The 26,349-nt window shown below is 40.3% G+C and overlaps 1 protein-coding gene and 1 long non-coding RNA gene across 2 annotated transcripts in view; one reads left to right on the forward strand and one right to left on the reverse strand.

Annotated features, from left to right (window-relative positions):
• DISC1 (DISC1 scaffold protein) overlaps nt 1–26,349 on the reverse strand; it is a gene marked incomplete at its 5' end in the record, with an annotated part of 329,302 nt that overhangs the window by 185,078 nt on the left and 117,875 nt on the right. The window contains 1 exon segment of the mRNA NM_001114355.1: nt 18,596–18,784. Coding sequence (NP_001107827.1) covers nt 18,596–18,784 — 189 coding nt within the window.
• LOC144340231 (uncharacterized) lies at nt 453–23,711 on the forward strand. The gene is made up of 2 exons (XR_013416042.1): nt 453–870; nt 23,298–23,711. It is a non-coding gene; the product is annotated as an uncharacterized LOC144340231 (long non-coding RNA).

Consider the following 26,349-nt stretch of genomic DNA (forward strand, 5'->3'; position numbering starts at 1 on the left):
GGGCAACAGAGAGAGATCTTATTTCTACAAAAACAAATGTTTTAAAAATTAGCCAGGCATGGTGGTGCATGGCTGTAGTCCCAGCTGCTTGGGAGCCTGACGTGGGAGGATCAAAGCCCAGGAGTCTGAGGCTGCAGTGAGCCTTGGTTGCACCACTGGACTCCAGCCTGGGTAACAACACAAGACCCTCTCTCTGAAAAAAATAAAAATAAAAAACAACAAGAAAAACTGGCACAGAGGCTGGGGAAACAGATATTTAACCAAATAATTACAAAGTATGCAAAAAGAATTAAATATCTTCATCCTTTTTACTGTTTTCTAACCTTAACATTTTGCTCTTCGTGTGTGTGTCTAAGGAATTACCTCTTCCCCTCTGGTCTGAGGTTAACTACGTAGTTGACTAACAGTTATTAATAATTAACAGTTCTACTCAGCCATAGAGCAGCCTTTGGTTACAACCTGAGTGATTTTTAAGAAGATGAAGTTAAAGCTGTGAATTGAACAAAAACTGAATAAGGTTTTTACTGGTGTCATCACACAAACCCTCTAGGGAGGTAGCAGTTCCTTGAAAAGAAGCCAAATTTCACTTAGCCAACAGCACGAGGGGTCAGAAAATACTCAGTAGGCAACTCCCTCTCTGATACTAAGCATTTAAAACATTTGCACATTTTGCAAAGGTGCACCAGCATGATGCACAGAGCAATGACACTGACCAGCGAGCCGGATAACTGAGGTACAGCCTGGACGAGAGCCTGAGAAAGATCTACCTCCCACTCTGTGACTCCTTGAGGGGTGACTCGCAATGCTGTGGAAATTCAGCATCTGGGGAGTGCCCACACCTGGCTTGTGCCAGGTTTTGCCCCCTGGAAGGTATGTGGGTTTGGGCCAAACCTCACAAAGCCTCTGCTCAGTCGATAATAATAATAGTAGTATATAATAAGGCACTAAGAGATAAACAGGTTGAGTATCCCTTACCTGAAATGCCTAGGACCAGAAGCATTGTGGGTTTTGGATTTTTTTCAGCTTTTGGAATATCTGCATTAGAGTTAGCTGTGGAGATTCTCTAATGTGAAAACCCAGAATCCTAAATGCTTCAGCGAAGCTTTTCCTTTGAGCAGCATGTCAGCCCTCAAAATTAGTTTCAGATTTTGGAGTATTCCAGATTTTGGATTTTCAGATTAGGAATGCTCAACCTGTAATAAAAACATCAACCTCACAGAGATGATTAATGAGATTAGACAGGTAAAGCATGTGGTAAATGAGCTATACATTTTCAAGTTTTTAAAAATTTTTAAAAATGTACGTGCAGTAAAATTCACTTGTTATACAGTTCTATGGGCTGTAACTTGTAACCATCACCATAAACAGGATACAGAACAATTCCAAGGCCCCTAAAGAATTCCCTTGGGCTGTTAATTTCTTTTTTTTTTTTTTTTTTTGAGACAGAGTCTCGCTGTGTCGCCCAGGCTGGAGGGCAGTGGCCGGATCTCAGCTCATTGCAAGCTCCGCCTCCCGGGTTTTTACGCCATTCTCCTGCCTCAGCCTCCGGAGTAGCTGGGACTACAGGCGCCCGCCACCTCGCCCGGCTAGTTTTTTGTATTTTTTAGTAGAGACGGGGTTTCACCGTGTTAGACAGGATGGTCTCGAACTCCTGACCTCGTGATCCGCCCGTCTCGGCCTCCCAAAGTGCTGGGATTACAGGCTTGAGCCACCGCGCCCGGCTGGGCTGTTAATTTCTAATCAGACCCTTTCCTAGCCCCTCTCCCAACTCCTAAACTCTTCCCCTAGAGGTCTCTTTTCCAGAGATTATATGAATAGGATGCTGCAGTTGTAGCCTTTTGAGACTGGTTTCTTTCACTCAGTACAATGCATTTGAGAAGTAGCCAGGTTGTTGTATATATTAATAGTTTGTTCCTTATTACTGAGTCGTGTTCCATTATGCAAAGGTACCATAGTTTGCTATTCTGTCCACTCAGTGAAGGACGTGTGACTTGTTTTCAGTTTTAGGCAATTATGAATAAAGCTGCTATAAATATTCATTACAGTTTTGTGGGATAAAAATTTTTATTTCTAGAGGATAAATAAGTATCTAGGAGTGGAACTGCCAGGCCACATGGCAAGTGTAATGTTTGACTCCATAAGCCACTGCCACTGTCATCCATCTACTGTTACACCCCCACCAGCGGTACTGGCACATCCCACCAGGGACGTATGAGCAACTGGCCTGCTCCACCTTCTTGGCAGCTCTTGGCGTTGTCAGTATTTTTTACCTTAGCTATAATAGGTATGCAATGTTTAGGTTTTCTTGGAGATAGAACATTTATATGAGACTGTGTTTAATCATCAACTTTCGATATCGTGTAAATGTTTGCCCCCTCCAAATCTCATGCTGAAATGTGATTCCTCAGTGTTGGAGGTGGGGCCTGGTGGGAGGTGTTTGTGTCATGGGGGCGGGTCCCTTATGCATGGCTTGGTGCCCTTTCCGTGGTAATGAGTTCACACAAGATCCAGTTGTTTAAAAAGAGCCTGGCACCTCCACCTCTCCTCTTGCTCCCTCTCTCGCCATGTGACACGCTGGCTGGCTCCCCTGCCCTTTCCACCATGACTATAAGCTCCTGAGGCCTTGCCAGAAGCAGGTGCTGGCACTATATTTCATGTACAGCCTGCAGAACCATAAGCCAAATAAACTTATTTTCTTTATAAATTACCCTGCAATATAAATATACCTATATATAAATATAAAGGTATTCCTATATATAAACATAATACCTATATATAAATGTAAAGGTATTCCTTTATAGCAACGCAAATAGATGAACACAACTGTAATACAAGAATGTTCAGGAGCAGTGGAGGATACAGAAACCAAGTTATTTTAAGGGCTAGCCATGACCTTCGGGAAATCTTGAAAATCCCAGCCTGCTGAAAAGGTATCTCATGGTTCGGCTCTGTCCACTTCTCCAGCCTCATCTCCTATCATTCTCACTCTTACACCTTTCAGTCCAGCCAGATTAATAATCACATAAACTAATATTTATTGAATCCTTATGATATGCTAGGGCACTAAGCCAAGATTGTTACATATATTATTAATTCATCTACTCATGGTCCTAGGAGGTCAATATTAGTAGTAGTAGCATTTCTATTTTACATGGGAGGAAACATACTCAGAGAGATCGGCAAACTTTCCCAAAGCTACACAGCTGCTAAGTGGCAGGGCTGGGACTGGATTCCTGTCTCCTAGATGTGCCATGTTCCTCTGACCTCTGAGTCTGTGCTCTCCTCTTCCCTAATACAACAGTATTTCTGTCCCTTCCATCCCCAAGCCATGATGCATGTCCTGCCTCCTCTGTGAGGCTCTCCCTGGCTCCTCGAAGGCATCATTGGTTGTCCTTATCTCTGCTGTCTTGACATCCATTGTTTATTGCTTCATTTCATCCTTCAACACATCATGTCCTATTTGCTGTGTACATATGCCTCCTCCACCAGTGACTGCAAACCTCCTGAGGTCGGGAATCATATCTTGTCACCCTTCCACTCCCCAGTGCCTATTACAGTGGCTGGCACCTGAGAGGCGCTCAACATGTGTTGTGGGAGTTGAGGAACAGCTAAGGCTTCTGAATGAGAGGCCAGGCAGTGACACAAGGGTCCACTGCTGCACAGGTGTTTTAAACAAGCTCACAGTCCTACAAAATGCATCCAAACAATGAGCAAAAATGTAGAAGCAAAAGAAGGGCCTTACACAAACTTACATGTAACTCTTGAGACAGACTCTCAGATATCCATCCCTATCAACAACAAACAGGACGAGGTATAATGCAAGATGACAACAGGGACATTCACCCAATGGTAACAGCTTTAAGCCAGAGGGCAAAAAACAAGAGAGTGGAAGAGGGAAGAAAGGAATCCTTTTCTACATTCTTGCTACAGTTGTTCTCCTTCCTATTTACGTAAGCATGGAGGCGGTTTTTTCCTCCACCTATGTGTCACAGGGCTATTAAAACTGTTTATTCCTCCCTTTCTATCACTCTCAATAAAAAGGATCATTTTTAATATTAAAAAAGTAATAAATTCATTTGCCTGGAAAGTTCCTTGAGGAATATGGAGTCATTGCCTCTGAAAACCCTGAACACAAACCACTCCAGATAGATGGGTGATTAAGCGACCAGAACACAGCTCAAACACAAAGGCTAGGAAGAGGCAGCTCTCTGCAGTGTCTGCATCCCATGAATATATGTTCAATTCATAGATCAATTTTTTAAATTAAAGCATTTGAAGAGTATGAAATATCAACAGTCAAATGCTTCATGGGCCACGAGTTCTTCTCCAGTATTCTCCCAAGTGAGAAATTTCAAAACTGTAGAGACCATGGCTGTGCATTAATGAATCCAGAACTTTTTATCCATCTTTCTTCTCTATTGATAAATGTTTGCAAATTCTAAAGGCTTGAATAGAGAAGTTTAGCCTGTCTCTCATAATTCAGACCGAAGCCTCTTAGAGGGAAAAAGGCATAAATGAAAGGGCATTCATACAAAGAAGTAGATTAATATTTCAATTGTGGCAACCAAATTTGCCATTCCCAAGCCAGATTAGGAACTATTTTTTTCCAGCATCAGTTCCCATGACTCACATCCACAATGGCATGTTTCAGTTTCCCGGGAATTCTCTGCTTTGGTTCTAATGTAGGTTTATCCCTCTACAAGTTCCGTAAGAAAACATTACTTGCGCCACCTCCTCATCTCCTCCCTTTCCTTTCACCTTTGCCCCATCATTTCTTCAAGGTTCACATGTAGAGAGTTAAATACAATAACTGTTTCCATACTTTAATGCAGTTAATAAGTTGTTCAAGTTAAGCAGAAAAAAATATATAAATCAGAAATACACCAGTGTCTTAATGACAAATTTCTTTATTCAGTTCTTTGGGGACCTCATCATGTAAAGCTTCATGGAAGAGGGTGACTACATATAATTTAATCAATGAAAAGACAGAGGAGAATTTGCTTTAGAAATTTCTATGCCCATATATCATGTAAAGGCAAACAATAGCCTTGTTCCGTGTTTGGTAATTAGTTGTAAACAGCTACACTTTGGGATAAAAAAATACCATGTCTCCCCTTGTATTTGCATAAAAGTGCCTTAACACATTTCACGGTGACAGTCACGAGCTGGAATATATACCTAATGGAGCCTGGCAAGACAGGATGACCTTTCTAATTGTCATTATGAGAAGCACAATTGCAAGTGACTTTGAAACATATGGTAAACTTCATTACGCTAAAATATAAAAGCTTCTACTTTGGGGCTCACGATTAATATTAATGTCAGACCTCCTGAGAAAAAAAAAATGTACTCTAAATTTTATATTGTATAAAACCCTCTCAATATCAAAGAGAGCATTTATTTATAGTCTTCAGGCTTCTTCATAGATGCTATTAAATATTACATTAGACATGGCAAAATAGAATGAATAATCCTGAAACATTAAGGGGAGGATAATGATTACCTTCCCAGCATCAGATCAAATGCCATGCAGCGTGGGAACAGAGAGACTGGCTGTAAATAGGAGTCCAAGGAGGACAGAGGATGTGTATACAGGAGAGTCAGTGGGGTCCGACTCAGACCACACGGGGAGGGGCGCGGCGGGGCTTAGCACACTTTTTCCAGAGCACGCGGACATCGTGGCAAGTTAAGGTGGTCAGAAGAGCTGTCCTGATTAGGCATGGAAGGGATGTAGGGAGTGAATGTGTGGATAGACAAGGGTGTGGGATAGTCCAAAGGTGGAGAGGAGAATGTGAAAGCCAGCCAGAGGAGCCAAAAGCTGTGGGAAGACGTAGTCGGGATGGAGGGAGAATGACTCCCAACTGCTGCAACAGGTAGAAAGGTGCCTTCCTGAATCGGAAATCATAGAAATTTCTTATGATGGCCGGGCGCGGTGGCTCACGCCTGTAATCCCAGCACTTTGGGAGGCCGAGGCGGGCGGATCACGAGGTCAGGAAATCGAGACCATCCTGGCTAACACAGTGAAACCCCGCCTCTACTAAAAAAGACAAGAAAATTAGCCGGGCGTGGTGGTGGGCTCCTGTAGTCCCAGCTACTCGGGAGGCTGAGGCAGGAGAATGGCGTGAAAACCCTGGAGGCAGAGCTTGCAGGGAGCCAAGATCGCGCCACTGCACTCCAGCCTGGGCAACGGAGGGAGACTCCGTCTCAAAAAAAAAAAAAAAAAAAAAAAAAGAAAGAAATTGCTTATGATTTATGATTACACATCATCAATGGAAAAGGATCTTTGCCTTAATACCAAATGCTGCATATCGTCTGTGCAGAGAAGGGCAGGGAACTGTTGCAAACACGTTTTTCATGCCCCTGGTGACAGTTTCAAAGGTCATCCTGTCTGGCATCCTTCCAGGACAGGGACAGCCTTTCTCTACCATTTCTTTGAACCCCCTCCCTTAAACTGCAGCTTCAAGGGCCACAGACACCATCAAGACACTACCCGTTCACCTATGAAATAACAGCATGCTTCTGGAAGGAAAAAAATAGTCCAGTAAGCAGTAGTTGCTTTTATAAAGGATCAACTTAAGAAAATAGGAAATAATAAAGAAAAAAAGGGCCAAAGACAGTGAAGTACAAAACATGAGATGCATCCTGAAGAAAAATAAGGTCATGGGTAGGATACTGAGTACTTCTCTCAGTTTCTGCATTTTAACGGTGGAGAAAAGGTAAAATAATACCTTTCACAGGTTTACTGGAAAAAGTGAAACTGGTTTATTAAGGTCTCGATTGCGACGGTTCCCTGAATATCACATTTGTTTGAAAGGCCAGGTCCAATGCATATTAATACACAGAGTGGAAATAGGATGGCTTTACTCAGAAAGATCGGTCTACGTTGTTTAGTACATCATTTGCACCCTAATGCCTTAAGAAGTTTAAAATCCACTCTACACTGTTGTCTCAACATGTTATTATTTTTTATACTTTGTTCTTGGTCCATTATTAATCATGATGAGGGGGTAAATTCACAAACACACACACACATACAAATAGGAAAAAATGATTGATAACCATATTACGTAAAGAAAAGGAAACCACTAGGTGCCTCCTTCAAAATAAAACAAATAGACGAAGGACGTAGGCAACACAAAATGAAAAAAATTAGGCCAGGAATAGTGGCTCACTCCGAAATCCCAACACTTTCAGAAGCCAAGGCAGGTGGATCACTTGAGCCCAGGAGTTAGAGACCACCCTGGGCAACATGGCATAATCCCGTCTCTACCAAGCCAGGCCATGGTGGCACATGCCTGTACTTCCAGCTACTCAGGAGGCTGAAATGGGAGGATCGCTTGAGCCCAGGAGTTGGAGGTTGCAGTGAGCCGAGATAATGCCACTGCACTCCAGCCTAAGTGACAGAGTGAGACCCTGTCCCAAAAAAAAAAAAAAAAAAAAAAAAGGCACAAAAAAACAAGTTGAATGCATTAGAAAAAGACATGCAAAAACGAGGCATGAATTAAATACCACTCGATTGTTGTTATACCAATAATCATTTAAGAAATAATGCTTATTATTAGAAAGGATGGATTGGTAGTATCAATTAAATTGCTATAATCCTTTTGCAAATCAATCTGCAGCATGTATGCAGCCATAAAAATGACTGCACTCTTTGGGTCATTAATCCCACTCTTGGCACTTTATCTTCAGAAAGAAATTCATGAACTAATCATTAAACACCTCGGAATAAGGAGGTAGTTAAGTCACAGTATATTGATTCTTGAACTGTTACGTACATAACAAATAATAAATTGGAATACCATATTGCAACCAGGGACACAGAAGTGTATAATGAAGAGTATGGCTCTGAAATGAGACAGATGAGTCTCATTCCAGTTCTTGATTTCCCATATACAGAAACTTGAGCAACTCTGTTAATTCACTGAGCCTCAGTTTCACACATCGGTAGATTGGGAATAATAAATTTGTCTCAAAGTACAGTTATGAGGATTAATTGGTGCCATGCTCTCACTATTGTCCTATAAGGTTAAGGACAGACAGAGGATGTACAATTGCATCCTCAGACGGAGGATGCACTGCATCCTCAGTACAAGTCTGTAAAAAGCCTTCCTATGCTGCAAGCACAGAAGAGGATGCTAAAAATGCAACCTGGGCTCTGTTATAGAAGTTGTATGATAAACATTTTTCATTCATTTCAAAAATTTTATTTTATGCTAAAGGTATTTTTTGAAATAAATTATAATTTTATCCTAGAGTAACTCCAGAAGTTTCATCAGCTTTGACTTCAGAGAATTTCTCTATAATCTTTAGGGGAGAATTACATCACTTCCAAAAGCTGACAGATTTGCAGGATTCCAGACCACTGGGGAATGTCACTGTTTGGTGACCTTCTTAGGGCAGACATGAAGTTGGTATCCAGCCACTACTTTTACTCAGTCTCTGAAAACAATGGAGTTGGGTGAAGGCTACACAGACATTTGCCAAATTCCAATGTATGTGTCTCACCCGACATAATTGGTACATATGAACCAAATTGAATGCTGGATCCAATTCAGAGTTAAAAAGAAGCTCAAGATTTCAGTCACTTTGTCCAAACCAGACAGACCTCCATTCATTGACAGACCATACAATCATAATATAATTGCTTTTGATTCTTTTTGGGGGAGGGAAAATATCAGATTTGGGGAGACCTGAAGCGTAAAGCAGTCATAGTAAACACAAGAAAAGAGACACATTCAGAATGGGTTAATACACCAAAAAATTAAACATCATTTTGGCAAATAAAATTTGGTTATAATTAAAACAAAAAGCAAAGTGTGTCATCAGTTGTTAATGGGTTATTAAGACTCCAGAAAGTATAATGTCAAAAGAAAAAACGACATTCTATGACTATGCAGGCATGTGGAATGTGAGCATGCCTGCCTCATAAATTTTTGATGATGCCAAGTCAGTAAATCCTTAAGCAATTCTTAATGGTTTCTGTACTGGCCATAAGTATTGAATTGCAGTGCATTCACTCAGGTTGTCCACCCTCCCCAATTACAGAATGCCTCAATGGAAAGTGGATCATACAGAGTGGCCATCCCCAAGTCCAAAACATAACGGGACTAAAGTAGAATGGGCCCAGGGCAGCAAACACTAGCTCCTCAAAGTGGTCAGGGCAGGAAAACATTCATCAGCATACTCTCTCTTTTTTATAAGAGCTCAGAGAATCTGAAAAATCAAATTAGCAACAAATGATGATCTCTCCAATAAATACCATCTCCCTTGGGTTGTTAACATATGGCAGCTTCAAAGAAAAAGCACACAGCTAAAATGGCAGGGGTGTGTACAGGAAACCATAATTCATGGTAATGCCAAAAAGGAAAATAAAATATTTCGTATCAAATTAATCATTGAAAAACCTGTGACCACATAAAAGATGTCATATTTAGCCCTAGTAAAATTAAATTCCGCAAAACCTCATAAAATCAAATTTGGTTTATAAAGAATCAACATTCATTCCTGAAAATCCTAAATTATATAATAGTTTAAATGTTGTTTTATTTATGCCGGACGCAGTGGCTCACACCCGTAATCCCATCACTTTCAGGGGCTGAGGCAGGTGGATCATGAGGTCAGGAGTTCAAGACCAGCCTGGCCAAGATGGTGAAAACCCCATCTCTACTAAAAATACAAAAAAATCAGCTGGGCCTGGTGGCAGACGCCACCAGCTACACAGGAGACTGAGGCAGAGAACTGCCTGAACCCGAGAGGTAGAGCTTGCAGTGAGCCAAGATCACACCACTGCACTCCAGCCTTGGCAACAGACCGAGACTCCGTCTCAAAAAAAAAAAAAAAAAAAAAGTTGTTTTATTTAACTAAAGTTCAAAACTCACTCAAAAGAAGCCTAGAAATATTGACATCACATGTTGCAAATTGAATTCCTTATAATCAATAGGATGACAAATTAGTAAATTCTTAAAAGCAAAAGGGCTTCTAACTACTTCTTTACAAGAAACTGAGTAATGTATCAATCTAAAAACCAATGCATTTATTTATAGGACTACAAAGGAAAACATTGATGTTTCAGCATTTTAAAACAGGAAGCAGAACTAGCAACAGTTCTTTGAAAGTATACAAAAAATCTGGTTTGAAGTTAACAAATATGTATCCAATTAAATTGCTATAGCTCAACTTCTCTCTAATTTATGGTAGTATGCCAAGTTTCTCTTAGTCACCCTTCAAAAATAAAGAATTGAGGTTTCAATACAAAAGATACATAAAAGTTTCATAGGGTGATAACCTATAGAACCTCCTACTACTGAGTTAAATTATCCATCTGCTCTAGCAACATGGCAGATAGTAGATCATCATTTCAGGCACAAAATATAGGGCGGGTGCTTGAAAACTTCAAAAAAAAAAAAAAAATTACCCGTCTTTTCAGGGTGTCCAACATCAGCAATAGATGACTTTTGGTAGACTTTTGTTTCATAATTATGAATCTATGAGTGTGGTATTTAGGTAGGGCGATGAGATTGTGGGATGGATACACTGACATTAGGAGTCAAGTTCATAAAGAACAAATGTCAAAAGCAATGTCAAAGGTAAAATGGCAGGTTAAGAAGGATTCAGATGGTGGCATTGCCTCCTGGAGGCTCTGTGGCAGGATCCTTCCTAAACCTCAGCTTCTTCATCTGTAAAACAGAGATTCCAGTGGAGCCAGCACCACAGTGGTCCAGAGGATGAGATAACTACAGTATTTGTCAAGCCTTAGCACAGTGCTTAGTTCTCAAGTACTTGAGAAACAAGAAGAAAGGGGTAAGTCTTTGTTACTAAAAAGAGGGTGACTTCATACAAGGGATCATTCCTTTTCTTCAAAGAAAACATTAAATCCACAATAGCTGTAGCTCATCCATGCATACAGAAATCTGTGCCCAAGAAACACATACTGAACATACACAGTAAAGAGCAATAGAAGTAGAAATCTGCAAAGAATTTATATTTAAACCTCTAAGGATCTATATAAAAGATAACGTGAATAATAGAATTCAGTTTTATTAATTCCAGGCAAGTTCTAATGATCATAACAATATATTTTCAAATCATATGGATGATATTAAAACATAAAGCATAAACTGAAGTTGTGCAGTTAACTGAGTGTGGTACCACTCCTACCTAGGGGCATTGAAAAATGGTGGTGGGAAGAAGAGTTGGATGCAGGCAGTGACCAGGGATGTGAAATGTTCTGCAATACATGGTAGGGTCCCCATGCAAAAAATAATCCCCTCACCCAAAACATGACAAATAGGCTCTTTTTAAGATCACGAAGTTCCACTTACCATCACTCTGAGCTTAATCTTCAGGACATTATATGAGTGTGTGTGAGTACATGTGTCTACCAACATTATCCCATGCCATATTTAAATTTCACTAGCCCAAGCCCAGAGTCCATATGAAATGTACAAAGAGACTCTAACAGGCACTGATTAGTAAAAATAATCTACAAAGCAGAAAATCTGGCAGATATTTAAGAGATACATGTATCCACCTTATTATGTAGAGTCAAGTTCCTGCTGTAAACAAATTAGCATGTCAAAAAAAAAAACTGCCTGTTGCAATTTGGTATGAAATATAATTGAAAACATCATTGCATTTCCACCCAGGGGGGTATGTGACTTATGTATTTTAAAGGAGTATAGAAACAAGTAGAGAAACAAGTGAAAAAAGACGTAACAATAGCAGGGACTTCTAAAATTATATATGGATAAAAGTGGGAAAAGGAGATCAAAAATTACTGAGAGCTAGAAAATAAATGAACAAAGTATCAATTGAATTATGGAAATTCACATACAAGGGGCTACAGTTAAAAGGGACCTCAGTAGCCACAGGGACTATCTAATTCATCTCTGGACCATGAGGGCCTGCCACAGCACCTAGCATATTGGAAGTACTCAATAAATGCTTGTGGAAAGGATGCATGGATGGATGGATGGATGGATAGAAATGCAACTTCAAGATCTGGTTCTATAGTATTATATATGAAGCAATTGAGACTCAGATAAAATTCAGTGACTTGCTGAAGATTATTCATTCACTGAGCCTCACATTCTGATGTTACATATGTCAGATGCTATGCAGATGATTAGGGAAGGGCAGGACTGAGATTAAACTGATGCCCCCCTACATCCTAATCCAGGCTTTTTGCACTGTATGGGGATGTCTCCCAAAATAATTATCACAGCAATTTAATAAAGGAGGGAGAAAGTTAGTTGCAATTTTCAGCTTAGAAATTCACAGGCAAAAAAGGCTGAAGGGAAATAATCACACTAATAGTGATGCAAGGATGTAATTGGAAAGGAAAAAATGGAGAGAAATTAAAAACACAAACAGATTTAATCAGGGTCCTGATAAAGTGATAAAGTAATCAATAAGGCAAATCAAAGATAAATGATTAGAGATTTAAACCTCAGCCTATTGGAAAAACCTGAGGGAAAAGATTTTGAATTTTTTTTATTTCTTCCAAAAGATCCTATTTGACATACTTTTTAATCTAAATGACTGAAGATTCCGAATTTGGAAAGGCAGACACGTATCTATTTCTCATATAACCCTCTACATTTCTTGACACACAGCACTGCAACACTCATCTGGTTCCAAAGCAGACGGCTTGGCCCTCTGTTATCAAGAGCGCTATCACTGTTCTGGCCCAGAGAGCTAAGTTGTCTTATACGTAGGTCTTAGCCAAAGCTCAGAGGAAAGAAGTGATATTTGGTGAGTCTACAGGATGTGGTCTCCAGTCACTTTTTAGGTACTAAGTTACATCTTGGGATAATGTCAGACGCTGGAAGATGCCGTATTTAAACTTCACTAGCCCAAGCCCGTATTCACCTCCACAGTTTAATACCTTAATGTTTCTTAAAATTTGAGGGATCTTAGAACGACCCCTTTACAAATCTGCTGAAAAACTGGACCTGTTTCTGGGAAAAACTGTACATACCTACATATCTAAAATGTGTATGTGGTTTCGGTCTCTCCTGTCCACAGTCTCTCCTGCTTTGAAGGGATCCCCTAACAAGTTTTTTCCTAGAGGTCATTGGTAACAACCATCGGATAACATGCTTATCACTTGGGTGATAAAATACTCTGTACCCCAAACTCTGATGACATGCAATTTACCTATATAACGAACCTGCACATGTACCCCTGAACCTAAAATAAAAAGTTGTAAAAACGAATAATACAAGTAAAAGAGTTTTTTGCATGTGTTATAAATCTCTTCAGGAGGACCTTCCACTATGCTTTCAAGAAAATTGTCTTGAAGAATTTAGCATCCCTCTGAATTCCCAAAAAAACTCTGTGCTTTTCAAGGTGCTTTTGAGGAAGAAGGATGATGCTTCAACTGTCTTTTGTGCTCTGACTTCTAGGAAGTTCATTATCACATCATATTCTCAACCAACTAATTAACACTTGACATTGGCATTTTCTTCTGTCTTTGTTTTTAAATTTTATTGTTGTTTGTTAATTTTATTGTTTTTGTCTTTGTTGTACGTATTGTCCCGGTTCTCCATTTCCTCCCTCTCCCTGCGAATAAAAGAGACGCATAGATTTTATTCTTTTGTTCTACTTTTTCATGAACGTTTCTTCTACATGTATCTGATATATATGGAAAAAAGAATTACTGCCTATATATGCAGAACTTGTAACTCACAGGACTTCTAAACTAAAAGACTTTTCTTAATAGGTGTGAAGTGAAATTCTGCAAGTAGCTGCATCCAGGAACTTCAGAGTTAAACCAGTATCTCAGTATAATCTGTCGCTGCTACAGTTTCCTTTCTTTGACCTCCAAACCTTATATTGAAATTTGACCCCCAATGTTGAAGGCGGAGCCTAATGGGAGGTGTTGGGTCATGGGGGCAGATCCCTCATGAATAGCTTGGTCATCAATGAGTGAGTTCTCACTCTGTTAGTTTCTGGGAGAGCTGGTGGTTAAAAAGAGTGTGCCACGTCCCTTCTCTCTCTTTTTGCTTCCTCTCTCTCCAGTGATCTGCCACGCCAGCTCCCCTTCATTTTCTGCCATGAGTGGAAGCAGTCTGAGGCCCTCACCAGAAGCAGATGCTGGCACTATGCTTCTTAGACAACCTGCAAAGCTGTGAGCCAAAGCATTCTCTTTTCTTTATAAAGGACCCAGCCTCAGGTATTCCTCTATAGCAACACAAATGGACTGAGACACTTGTGCTTCCTTTCATTAGCTATTTCAAGCTCAAAAATTACGAGATTGTTCCAAAAATTAGGGCAGGATCTTGTCATTGTGAACTTACAACTTTTCTGTCTGAAGCAAACTAACCCCAAACCGTAATTTGAAAGGTGCCTCTACTCCAACTTCCTTACCCTTCAACTGCCCCTTCTCTGCCTCCCACTCCCTTCTTACTCACCAAAAGACAAATGAGTTTAGGCTGGGCATGGTTAATCATCGTTCTCAGAAAAACAAAATCCTGCTGTTTGGTATTCTCACTGAGAATCCCTTCACTTAGCTTATGGATCCCCCTCCACAGATTCCTGACAGCTCACTGGGCCAGGGAACCAGCCAGATTTTTTAGCTACATCTGCAGTATCTTTTCTACTCCAGCAGCTGGCATAAGGTGGGAAAATTCATTAACATGCTAATGATGTCCTACTTAAAATTCTAGCCCTGATTATTCTGTGATTAAATCTCTCCCCTTGACGTCGGTTTCCTTTATAGCTGAGTTACAGTGCGAAATCAACAATATTAATAAAGTACAATACAGATTACCAATTTATACACAAGGGATGGTGGAAAACAGTTGCGTAAATCTGAGGGCTCTTTTTTTCTTGAAAAGTAGTTATAGGCCTGGCACGGTGGCTCATGCTTATAATCCCAGCACTTTGGAAGGCCTAAGCGGGTGGATCACCTGAGGTCAGGAGTTTGAGACCAGCCTGGCCAACATGGTGAAACCCCGTCACTACTAAAAAAACACAAAAATTAGCTGAGCATAGTGGTGGGCACCTATAATCCCAGCTACCTGGGAGGCTGAGGCAGGAGAATCGCTTGAACCTGGGAGGCAGAGATTGCAGTGAGCAGAGATCGCACCATTACACTCTAGCCTGAGTGACAAGAGCAAAACTCCGTCTCAAAAAAAAAAAAAAAAAAAAAAAAAGCAGATGTAGCGAACTGTAAAAGTTGCTGATTTTTTTCATTCCACCCTTCTTTAAATAAACACACACATTGGAATCCACAATAATTAAATGTTTATAGTTAATTTTCATAAATATTCAAGGCTTGGAAGATAGATTTAGCTTTTCCTTCTATTTCACTGCACTTAACATTGCTCAGAATTCAAATGCATTCTCCTGAAGTCTCAAGAACAGCTGACAGGAGTTAAAGCACACTTCTTTAGCATCTCTTTATAGAGATTGTGTCTTGGTGACAAAAGCCAATGGATTCAGTGATGAGATCTGTCTCCCTTTGCCCTTCAGTACCTTGACATATTTCAGTTCCTTTTCTATCACCATATTGTTCTATCTGCTGACCCCCCAAACTGAAAGTCCGACTCAGACAACTCAAACATCTTCCAAGAAAGACAAACTTATCACTACCCTCATTAATTTGGAAAATGAATAAAGAAGCAGCAGATTCAAGGTCTGGATCTGCAATCTAAAATGTAGGAAGAGAGGACTCATGTGTCATTTTAACATCTGGCCCCAGTAAGTGAACAAATATCGATGGTATAGTATATTTACTATTTTAGAAGACATCATGCTGGATACCAAAGCAGTACAGTGAAACCTAAGGACGATGTTCTGACCTCAGTGGACTCATAATCTAGCCAGAGACACAAGATACAATGATATTTTAAGTGATGCATGCACCAAATTCATCTCAGGTGCATCATGAGAGATACACTTCACATCATTAAGAGGTCTCTGTATGAGAGACACTGCTCATTGTTCCCTAAGACTGCAAATCTCCCCTTTTGCTATGGAAACAGAATTCAGTACTTCAGCAGGGCACACTGCTGCCCAGGGTAAGGACAGCTCCCAGCCCCTCTTGCAAGTAGCTGTTACCATATAACAAGGTTAAGGTCACAGGGATGTGGCCGTAGCAGAGACGTGTGCAGATTTCTCAAAGGGCATGTAAAGGGGAAAGGTGAGCTCTCTTCCTTCTTCCTTTTTATCTGACTGGACTTGGACATGCATGTGGCTGGGTCAGCTGGGTTGGACTGAATGGCACAAGTTGTGGGGCAGAGAAGAACAAAATAGAAGAGTCTGAATTCCTGACAATCAGGGTGGCTTGATTATACGTCAGTTGCCCTTTTCCCCTGAACGCTGCATTCCACAACCACTGTTGGAAATCAAAATCTTTTTTAAGAATACTACATATTGCTCATTTCTTAAATGGTTTCATTCTCTAAGGCTAAAAAGAGTCATGGTACATGCATGCATATGTGTATGTGCGTAAGCACACTCTCCTTTGTACTTTCCCTACATTTAAACTTGAACCCACAGCTCCCTCTGAATTTTTAACTCCCAAAACACAAAAATAGCTGAATATGGACTTTGGCCCAGTTTTATCATATTTTAATAAATAAAAGCTTCAATATATTGAAGAGTTCATTATTTATTTGTTTCCCACACTCTCAACCCTAGATTATTAATTTGGTTCACCTAAAGCCCACTCACCTCAAATTGGTTAAAAAAAATTAAGCATGTGTAAATCAATGTATAGGGAAAAGGGTGGCTGATCCAGCAAAATCCAAGTGTAAAAACATAAAGAGAAGCTTCACAACAGTAATGAGCCATCTGCAATTTAGAATCATCCATAGTAGCAATCTCTCATTCCATTTGTTTATGTTTTATTCATCATTGTGAAAATACTTAGTGAAGTGACAATGATGAGATTCAAAAAAAAACTGCACGGTTCTTTTTTTAAAAAGAGATATTAATGGCTTTCAAGGCTCTACTATTCAAATGAAAATATTGCTGGACTAAATTTGCTCAAATTTGTTCACTTCCTTTTTATTCTTGGATATAATATATTCTTCATTTTGTGACAAAAAGTTATGTGGTAATAACATGAGAAATGTCGTAGTTTCCATTGTTTATACATTTAAAAACTCAATAGCAGAAACCTACTTAAAATGTACAGTCCTCATTCCTATCACGACAGAGTAAACCAGGCTGTGGTGTCTCGGGTGACCATGTTGTCATTCCTTAGTACTATAGTTATTTAGGCTCAAACGTACAGTCTGTAATTACATATATGGCAAAAACAATGCTTGACCTTTAAGAATGAAAAGAAAAAAAGATAAGTACTGAGTTGTTAAAGTCAACTTCAGGGTATTCATTACAAAGAAGACAGAATAACTACTGAACATACTCTTTGATTCAAATATCTCTGTGAAGAAACCTCTCTCTACATAAATTGATAGGCATTTAAAAAAAAATTTATTCATCCCAAATTGATGCACTTAACTTCAGCTAGCGGATTTTATATTTCTCAATCTGGCTTATAGCTACTACTCTTCATTTACTTCAATTTACAGAATATTTACAAAAGCCCTATTTCAAATCTGGTTCCCATCAGCCCCGCTCTTTTCTTATGTCTTCTTAAATAAGCATACTTTGTAAAATATAGCTGTTTATTCATATATATTTCATTCAATTTTTTTAGTAAATAACATTTATTTAGGAATCATGGTATGCTATAAATGACCCCGACTTTTAGTTTCTAGGGGCAATGGAAAGGCACACACACACATACACACACACACTCCAGGATCTTTGTAAATAATCTGTACCAATCTGCCTAGGAGATAGATTTTATTCTTGTCATTTTACTGGCGCAGAAACAGGTTCCAGTATTTAATAAAGATTAAATCTGAATTTGCTTTTAATGATTTTATTCTGTATATTAGAAACTGAATCATCAGAAATTCCTTACATGTTTTAAGAAATAAGTTTTTACTATCTCTATTTGCACTGAACGAGCGCCTTCTGAGACCATCCCTCTGGGTGCAAATCTCAGAGTAACCTGTTACTCTTAACAACTGGAAAAGGAAAGAACTCAGAACACTTGAACTCCTCTGACCAGCAGACACTTTGGCTAAGGCAGCATTCACCTCTTCGACATCATCTTGCCTGGGGAAAGCAGCTCTCAGAAAAGCGCACACATAGAAGAGCCACTTTGTGGTCTTTCCTCGATTTTCTCAGATCAACCTGATTTAGTCTATGATTGTGCAGACTAGGAGACTGAGCCAAGAGACAAAAGGAAGATAATTGTCACACAAAGAAAATGCTCAAGACCTTGCCAAGGGAGAGACTGCCCTAAATAATAACAAGGCTATTAGCAAACGCAGGGTGGGACGGGGAACAGAAAAAGGAAAGATGTCATATGTGAATATGAAAACAAAAGCTGACAAGTAATTCCATTCAGTTTGCCAAGGCGCCTGCCAAAAACGTCCCCAAGGAAAAGGGCCATGTGCTCCGTGACACTCTTCACAGTGACGTTCACATAAAGCACAGAACATCCTGCCCGGCCACAAAACACAACAAATATCAACATCTCGCCAAGGAACAGTTGCGCACTACCTACCATAGGCAGTCTCCTGGTGCTCCACTTCTCTTCTCAGTCTGTCGTAATCTTCTTTAACACTTCCCAGCTTTTTGACATTCCTGGAACTCAACACCAACAGCTTGCTGAGGAGTCCCTCCAGCCCTTCTCTCTCTGATGTTAATGATCTAATCTCCTCGGTGAGGTCTTTAGCTGTACAGAAATGGTTTCCTACAGCACATTGTGGGAGAGAAGGAGGGAAAACAAGCTTTACAGCATCCGTACACATGGAAGATCTAGCAGCAGCTAATGTGCATTCACAGCATGGGCAAAGAAACAGAACTTTGAGATCATGTACAACTTCCTTAGCAGTCCTCTGGGGAAAGAACCTGGAAAAATACTGCCCTCCTTAAACTGGAAAAATCACCAGTCTTTTTTATCACCTTATTCTTGTTATGTCTGTTTTAGGAGTTCCATTGGCTAAGCCATGTCCCGTGAAATATGATGACACAAAAATGTCCCAGTGGAATCCAGAGGAACCACAATGTGTCACTCCATTCAAATAATATACAAATGTCAAAGAGATGACATATTATAGCAGTGTGGAAGGGGACTGGGTCATATAATCAGAGTTGACCTAAATTAAATTCCTCCCCTGTTACTCAAATTGCATGACCTGGAGCAAGAAAATTAGCACATCTGGGGCAAATTTCTTATAAAATGTGATTGCAATAACACCTGACTCATAGGTAGTTACAAGAATAAACAAGAAATTCTGTCAAGCACTGAGCAAAAGATATGGTAAATTAAATGTAGCAAGGTTGCAGCATACAAGGTCAATATACAAAAATCCATCTTATGTCTAAATATCAACAACAAAAAACTAGAAGATGATTTTTTTTTAAAATACAATTTACAAACTATTTTAAAACTCAAAATACTAACAGATACTTTTTTTAAATTTGTGCAAGACCTCTACAGTGAAAACTATTTTTCAAAAACTGCTGAGACAAAGACAAATAATTTAAAAGATTAAATTATTATACATACACTGGAGGTTCAATATTGGTAAGATTTCAGTTTTCTCCACATTGATTCATTGATTTAATACAATTTCAATCAAAATTTTATGAGGCTGTTTTGTAGAAATGTGTGTGCTTATTCTAAAACATTGAAGAGTGAGCCGGGCATGGTGGCTCACACCTGTAATCCCAGCACTTTGGGAGGCTGAAGTGGGTGGATCCCTTGAGGTCGGGCATTCAAGACCAGCCTGGCTAACGTGGCAAAACCCTATCTCTACTAAAAATACAAAAATTAGTGGCACAGTGGCAAGCACCTGTAATCCCAGCTACTAAAGAGGCTGAGGCAGGAGAATCGCTTAAACCCGGGAGGTAGAGGTTGCAGTGAGCTAAGATCTTGCCACTGCACTCCAGCTTGGGCAATGGAATAAGACTCCGCTTCTAAATAAATAAAAAAATAAATGAATAAAATGTAGAAGAATGAGCCCATGAGTTTGAAGCTGTAGTACACTATAATTGCACTATTGCCTGGGCAACATAGCAAGGCCCCATCTTGAAGAAGAAGAAGAAGGAGGAGGAGGAGAAGGAGGGAGGGAGGAAAGGAAGGAGAAGAAGATGATTATGATGAAGAAGAAGAATAGGAAGAAAGAAGAAGAAAAGCAGAAGAAGCAGAAACAAGAAGAAGAAGAGGAAGAAGAAGGAGGAAGAGGAGGAAGAGAAGGAGAAGGAATAAGAAGGAGGAGGAGAGGAGGAAGAGGAGGGGGAGGAGGAGGAAAATGAAGAAGAGGAGGAAGAGGAGGGGGAGGAGGAGAAAGAGGAGGAGGGGGAGGAAGAGGAGGAGGAGTGGCCTAGGTAAACCAAAGCAATCCTTAAAAAGTTAGTCTTGGTTTCAAGACTAAGGCTAAAGCCACTATAAATCAAGGTCATATGGCATTGCATATAGATGGACAAATAGATCGATGGAATAGAATAAACAGTCCAAGAGTGGATTTACACATATACAGCCAACCAAAGTGCCAAAGCAAGTCAATAAGGAAAAGAAAGTATTTCAATAAATGGTGCTGGAACAACTAGCTATCTACATGGGAAAAATATTAACCTTGATTCATACATCAAACCATACAAAAATTTAATTAAAGGTGGATCACAGGCCCAAATGTAAAAGTTAAAACTATAAAGCTTCTACAAAAAAAATTTAAAAGAATATTTTATTGACTTTGGAGTAGGCAAGAACTTCAGATAAGATACAGAAAACACTATTTTAAAAAAGGATAAATGGGCTTTATCAAAATTAAAAACTCCTTATCAAAAGATACCACTAAAAAGTGAGAAGACAAGTCACAGACTTGGAGAAAATCATTGCAATATGTCTAACTGACAAAGAAGTTGAATACTACAACTTGACAATTAAAACACAAATGGTGCCATTGAAAAACAGGCAAATGAGCCAGGTGCGGGGGCTCACGCCTGTAATCCAAGCACTTTGGGAGGCCAAGGTGGGCAGATCACGAGGTCAGGAGATGGAGACCATCCTGGCTAACACAGTGAAACCCTATCTCTACCAAAAATACAAAATATTAGCCAGGTGTGGTGGTGGGTGCCTGGAGTCCCAGCTACTCCGGAGGCTGAGGCAGGAGAATGGTGTGAACCCGGGAGGCGGAGCTTGCAGTGAGCCCAGATCATGCCATTGCACTCCAGCCTGGGTGACAGAGCGAGACTCCGTCAGGAAGGAAAAAAAAAAAAAAAAAAAAAAAAACAGGCAAATGACTTAACAGGCATTTTACAAAGTAAGACACACAAATGGCCAATAAGCATATGAAAAAGCATTTGACATAATTAATCATTAAGAAAAGAAAAATTAAAACCATAATGATTCTACTACAAGCCCACTCAAATGTTTCAAATTAACTCGACTAAAAATGTCAACATTCACAAGGGTATGGAGCAACTGGAACTCTCACACATGTAAAATGGTCCCTTCAAGAAAAGTTCTGCCAGTTTCTCATAAGGTTAAATGTATACCTACCCTTTAATCCAACAATTCTACTTCTAGGCATTTACACAAAAGAAATGAAAACACGTAATCAAAAATATTTGCACTCAAATAAATGTTCATAGTGTCTTTATGCCTGAGAGCCAGTCCCAAACGGGAAGCAACCTAAATGTGCATTAGCAGGAAAATGCAAAAAGAATAATAGAGCTACACAATGAAAGACTACTCAGCAATAAAAAGAAACAAACCCTTCATGCCTGCAGCAACATATATGTGTTGTTGGTTTTTTGTGTTTTGGTTTTTTTTAGATGGAGTTTTGCTCTTGTTGCCCAGGCTGGAGTGCAGTGGCGCAATCTCAGCTCATTGCAACCTCCACCTTCTGGTTTCAAATGATTCTCCTGCCTCAGCCTCCCAGATAGCTGGGATTACAAGTGTCCACCACCACGCCCAGCTAATTTTTGTATTTTTTAGTAGCAACAGGGTTTCGCCATGTTGGCCAGGCTGGTCTCAAACTCCAGACCTCGTGATCCGCCCACCTTGGCCTCCCAAAGTGCTGGGATTACAGGCGTGAGCCACCGCGCCCTGCCAACATGTATGTGTCTTTACAAAAGATGCAAAAGAGTAGTGCCACATGATTCCATTAAGTTTTAGAACAGGCAAAATTAATCCATGGTAGAAGGTATCAGAATAAAGGAGGGATGGTGATGACTGGGACAATACAGGGTGTTGTTTCTTGAGTGATGAAAATGTTCTATCTCTTGATAGGGCTGTCTGTAACACAGGTGTCAAAATTCAAGATCTGTAAACACTTAAGACCTGTGCATTTCATTGAATGTAAACCATACCTCAATTAAAAAGAGGAAAAATTAGGAAATTTTAAAGTATGAACACTGAACAATAAATTACTAAATATATAACATTAATGAGTGCCCCACAAATTAGTGTTAGAAAACCCCACTATGTTTTCTAAGAATTTATAGTAACTATAATCACAATAATAGCTACAAACTTTCTCACCTTTGAATGTCATCACAACTTTAGGAAATAGGTTATAGCTTATATTATTATTACTATCATTATTATTATTTTACGTTTTAACATCCCTGAAACAGGGATGTGCCCTACAATCGCCATCAGCCAGGAAGTAGCAGGATGCAGTGGTTATAACTGGATTGTTTTCCTGGCCCTGGCTGACCATCTGCAACCCCCTGGTGTTTCAATGTACAAACTATTTTAGGACCATCTGCGTACTGGCTGTTGCCTGAAAATCTTGTATTGATGTGGATTTGTAAGGCTGGGAAAGCACCAGCATTCAAAACTTGAGGAAAGGTGTTAGCAGTTTGGCAGACAATCCTACAGAAAACAGTTTATTCTTGGGGGAGAAAAAGTTGCCTCCCAACAACTTCAGGGGTTCAGAGGATGATGATGTGTGGGGAAACACGAACCTCGACAACTTTGAGTCCAAATGTGCTGCAGAAGACTCAGACTGAACAAGAAGACGCCTAGGAAAACCTTAACCAATTTATTTTCCTTTTTAATGGGTGATAATGTGATTTTTCAAAAGCCTAAATACATCTAAAAGAGCTATATCCGTAAGCATAAGATAAAAATTCTAAACCATAGAAAGCACTGTTACTGTTTAATTGACAGCAATGTTTCTTTCTTTGTAATATATAAAATAACGGGTGCTTTTTATGTTCACTGAAATTCATATTGTTATCTCTTTTTACAGCTGGGAAAACAGAAATCTGGAGAACTAAAATATCTTGCTGAAGATCACAGTGCAGTAAACCATAGGACAAGTTTCCAGCTGGAACATCACCCCAGAACCCCTCCTCTTAAGCATAAATTATGTTGCTAACTTCTTTATTGTTACTTAGTAGGCAGATTTCAAACTGATACAAATGTTGAAAATGATACAAAATGTTTTCCCACCTTAAGGGCATTCTGAAGCCTAGCACATATCATCTGTCACTGAAGTCCATAGTTTCCAATGCCATGATTTTATAAAGACCCTATTGAGACTCATGCGTTTGTCTCTCACTGTTTTACGCAACATGGCAAACACAAAAGAGAACAAGTACTGCTCCTGCTCTCCAGGAAGTTACCACAAAATAAAGGGGAGAAGGTGCCTTCCAAAGAAAAAGCAAACACTAGGAGAGGTCAGAGGAGAAGAGAGATTATTCCGGGACAGACTGAGGCAGATTTCGGGAGGGAAGAATATAAGAGTCCCAAAAGAAGAAATAGGAGCCCTGGTTAGAGAGCATTGGGCAGGGCGCAGGAAGTGAGACTAAATTCACAAGGAAGTTGCTTCAAAACAACAGTGCCCCAAATGCCACGCTGCTGGGTTGGACCCATTTAGGAAAAACCCGCAAAGTCCACAGGAGAGCAGACCGCACTTGCATGAGCTTCAAGTTGTAAACAGTAACACAAATAAAACTTCTCCTGGATCGGTAATTTCCATCCTGAACAACGGCCAAGTCAAGGAAGCTGAGGATCGAGCCCCATACCACATGCCACAAAGAACCTCAAGGGACCCCACGCTCTGGGGAGCTCGCGGGAGGACCAGCACGGAGGTGTGACTGTGTTGGAGCAGGGTGGCCACATGTACAATGTTGTACTTTCCAACGTTCCTCCTTAGGCTGTGCTTAGGAAGTCCCAACGTGTCTTCTGGGCTGTGTTTTCAACCAAGAGAGTTAATAAAAAGTGGGATGGGCACCAACTATGCCTCCAGAGACACCAGGCAGAATATGCCACAGCGTGCCCTTTCCTCCTGTGAACAGTCAGAAAAAAAGATCTCCAAAAACAAATTGGAAGAGACTACATATACGGAGCAAGTGCCAGTGCAAAAGTTTTGCTGGAAATACACCCCCTAATCCCTTGCAACCCATTGCAAGCTCTAGAGACCAGTGCCCTTGGTAAAACATAGGAGAGATCATTAATTAAAGCCTGGGCCCTTTCTTTGATCCTGAGGAATAAGGCTTGGGAAAATGTACAGTGATAAAAGCAAACGTTTTAAAAGAGCAGAATGAGTGTGAATTCCCAAAGAAACCGTTCATATCAAAACCCAAGCCATGATAAAATGCTACAATGCCCTTGATTACAATTTTATAGGTATTTTGACCTCAGATCTAAGCCCATGAGGCTCAGACCAGACCCTGCTTGATGCAGACCTCTCTGACTGCTGAAATTGGCCAGGAGCTTAGTGATGAAAATTTGGAAAGTCAGTGCTGATACCTGAAGAAAGTCCCATCAGAGATCTGTGACCTGAAACTTCATAACTTTCATGGGCCCTTTCTAAATGCCACAGAAGGAGGTGTGTGGACAAGAATATGCCACCTATGGCATCCCAATACACCTGTGCCTGCCTGCTCTTCAACAAGGGAATGAAACCTGGGTATTCTCATAGGTTTTTTAAAGCACTTGTCAACGTATCTTATTCTGCAAATAACACAATTTAAATCCCTAGGCATATACCGAAGCTGACTTTACCCATTCTGTTCTAATGTTACTTAGCCTCTCTGAATTCAAATATCAGCCAGGTGTGGTGGCACAACCTGTAATCACAGCACTTTGGGAAGCGAAGATGGGAAGATTGCTTGAGGAGCTGGAGACCAGCCTGGGCAATATAGCAAGACCCCCATCTCTACAGAAAAATTAAAAAATTAGCCAGGCATGGTGGTATGCACCTTTAGTCCTAGCTACTTGGGGAGGTTGAGGTGAGAAGATTGCTTGAGCCCAGGAGCTTGAGGTGGCAGTGAGTCATGATTATACCACTGCATTCTAGCCTGGGCAACACAGCAAGACCCCATCCCTTAAAAAAAAATACCTACCCTCTGTACTTCATAGTACCTGGGGCATTTTGAACAGTTCTTCCTTCACCTGAGGTCATTATTTGAGAGTCCAATTTTAGAGATTACAATGCTCTCATTACATGGATTGTCTCATTTAATCTTCCCAACAATCCAGGAAGGGGAGTCTCTTAATGATTGTCCTTGATTTCCGGTTAAAAAACTTAGACCCAGAGGTGACCTTGTGAAGGTCACAAAGTTTCAGAGTTCTAGGATACCATGCAAGGTTGCTGAACTTGAACTTGGTTCTTCTGATCTCATGTCAATAAGTGACTTAGTTAATACCTGGACAGGAATCATCACTAAAGTGAGAGAGCACATGGCGGGGTGGGGGGGGGGAGGCGGGGGATGAATCCTGTGCCCACGTGGCCCCTTTCACCTGCCCTGACCTCAGGCCTCTCACCTGGGGTACCCCTCACACACATGGCACTTGCCTGAACCCATGGACATTTCAGTTTGTAACGATCCTCCTAAGATTGTCTACTTTCACCTATCCACATTTGAACTACACTTATTTAGTGGAAAAAAAGAAATGAAGCCAGTGCTGAGAATAATCAAACTCCAGAAATAGTAGAGTGCTGTATAATTTGTCTTGCGTGACACCAGATCTTTCAAGGAACTGTAAGCTCAAATGCACAGTTAAGCCAGATCAAGATCTACCCTTGTATTTTAGAGCCTTCCCTTGGCGAGGTCAAGGATATCCACTGTAAGCTTGGGCTGGCTGAACAAAAGCGCAACTGAGGTAGCCAACAAGCCCCAGCCAACTGCTCCCCTCCCCACCCCCCTTCTTCCTGGAGGTCCCTTCAGCTAGAATCTGCCATTTTCTGTCAGGGCTGTGCATTTCTTCCAGTCACCATGACTTCCTGAGACAGCCAAAAGCATTTCCTGTGAGCAGAGCCCCACGGCTGGCTTTGCACATTGAACATTTCAGAT

This window comes from Macaca mulatta, chromosome 1 (genome assembly GCF_049350105.2).
Source record: "Macaca mulatta isolate MMU2019108-1 chromosome 1, T2T-MMU8v2.0, whole genome shotgun sequence".
NCBI lineage: Eukaryota > Metazoa > Chordata > Mammalia > Primates > Cercopithecidae > Macaca > Macaca mulatta.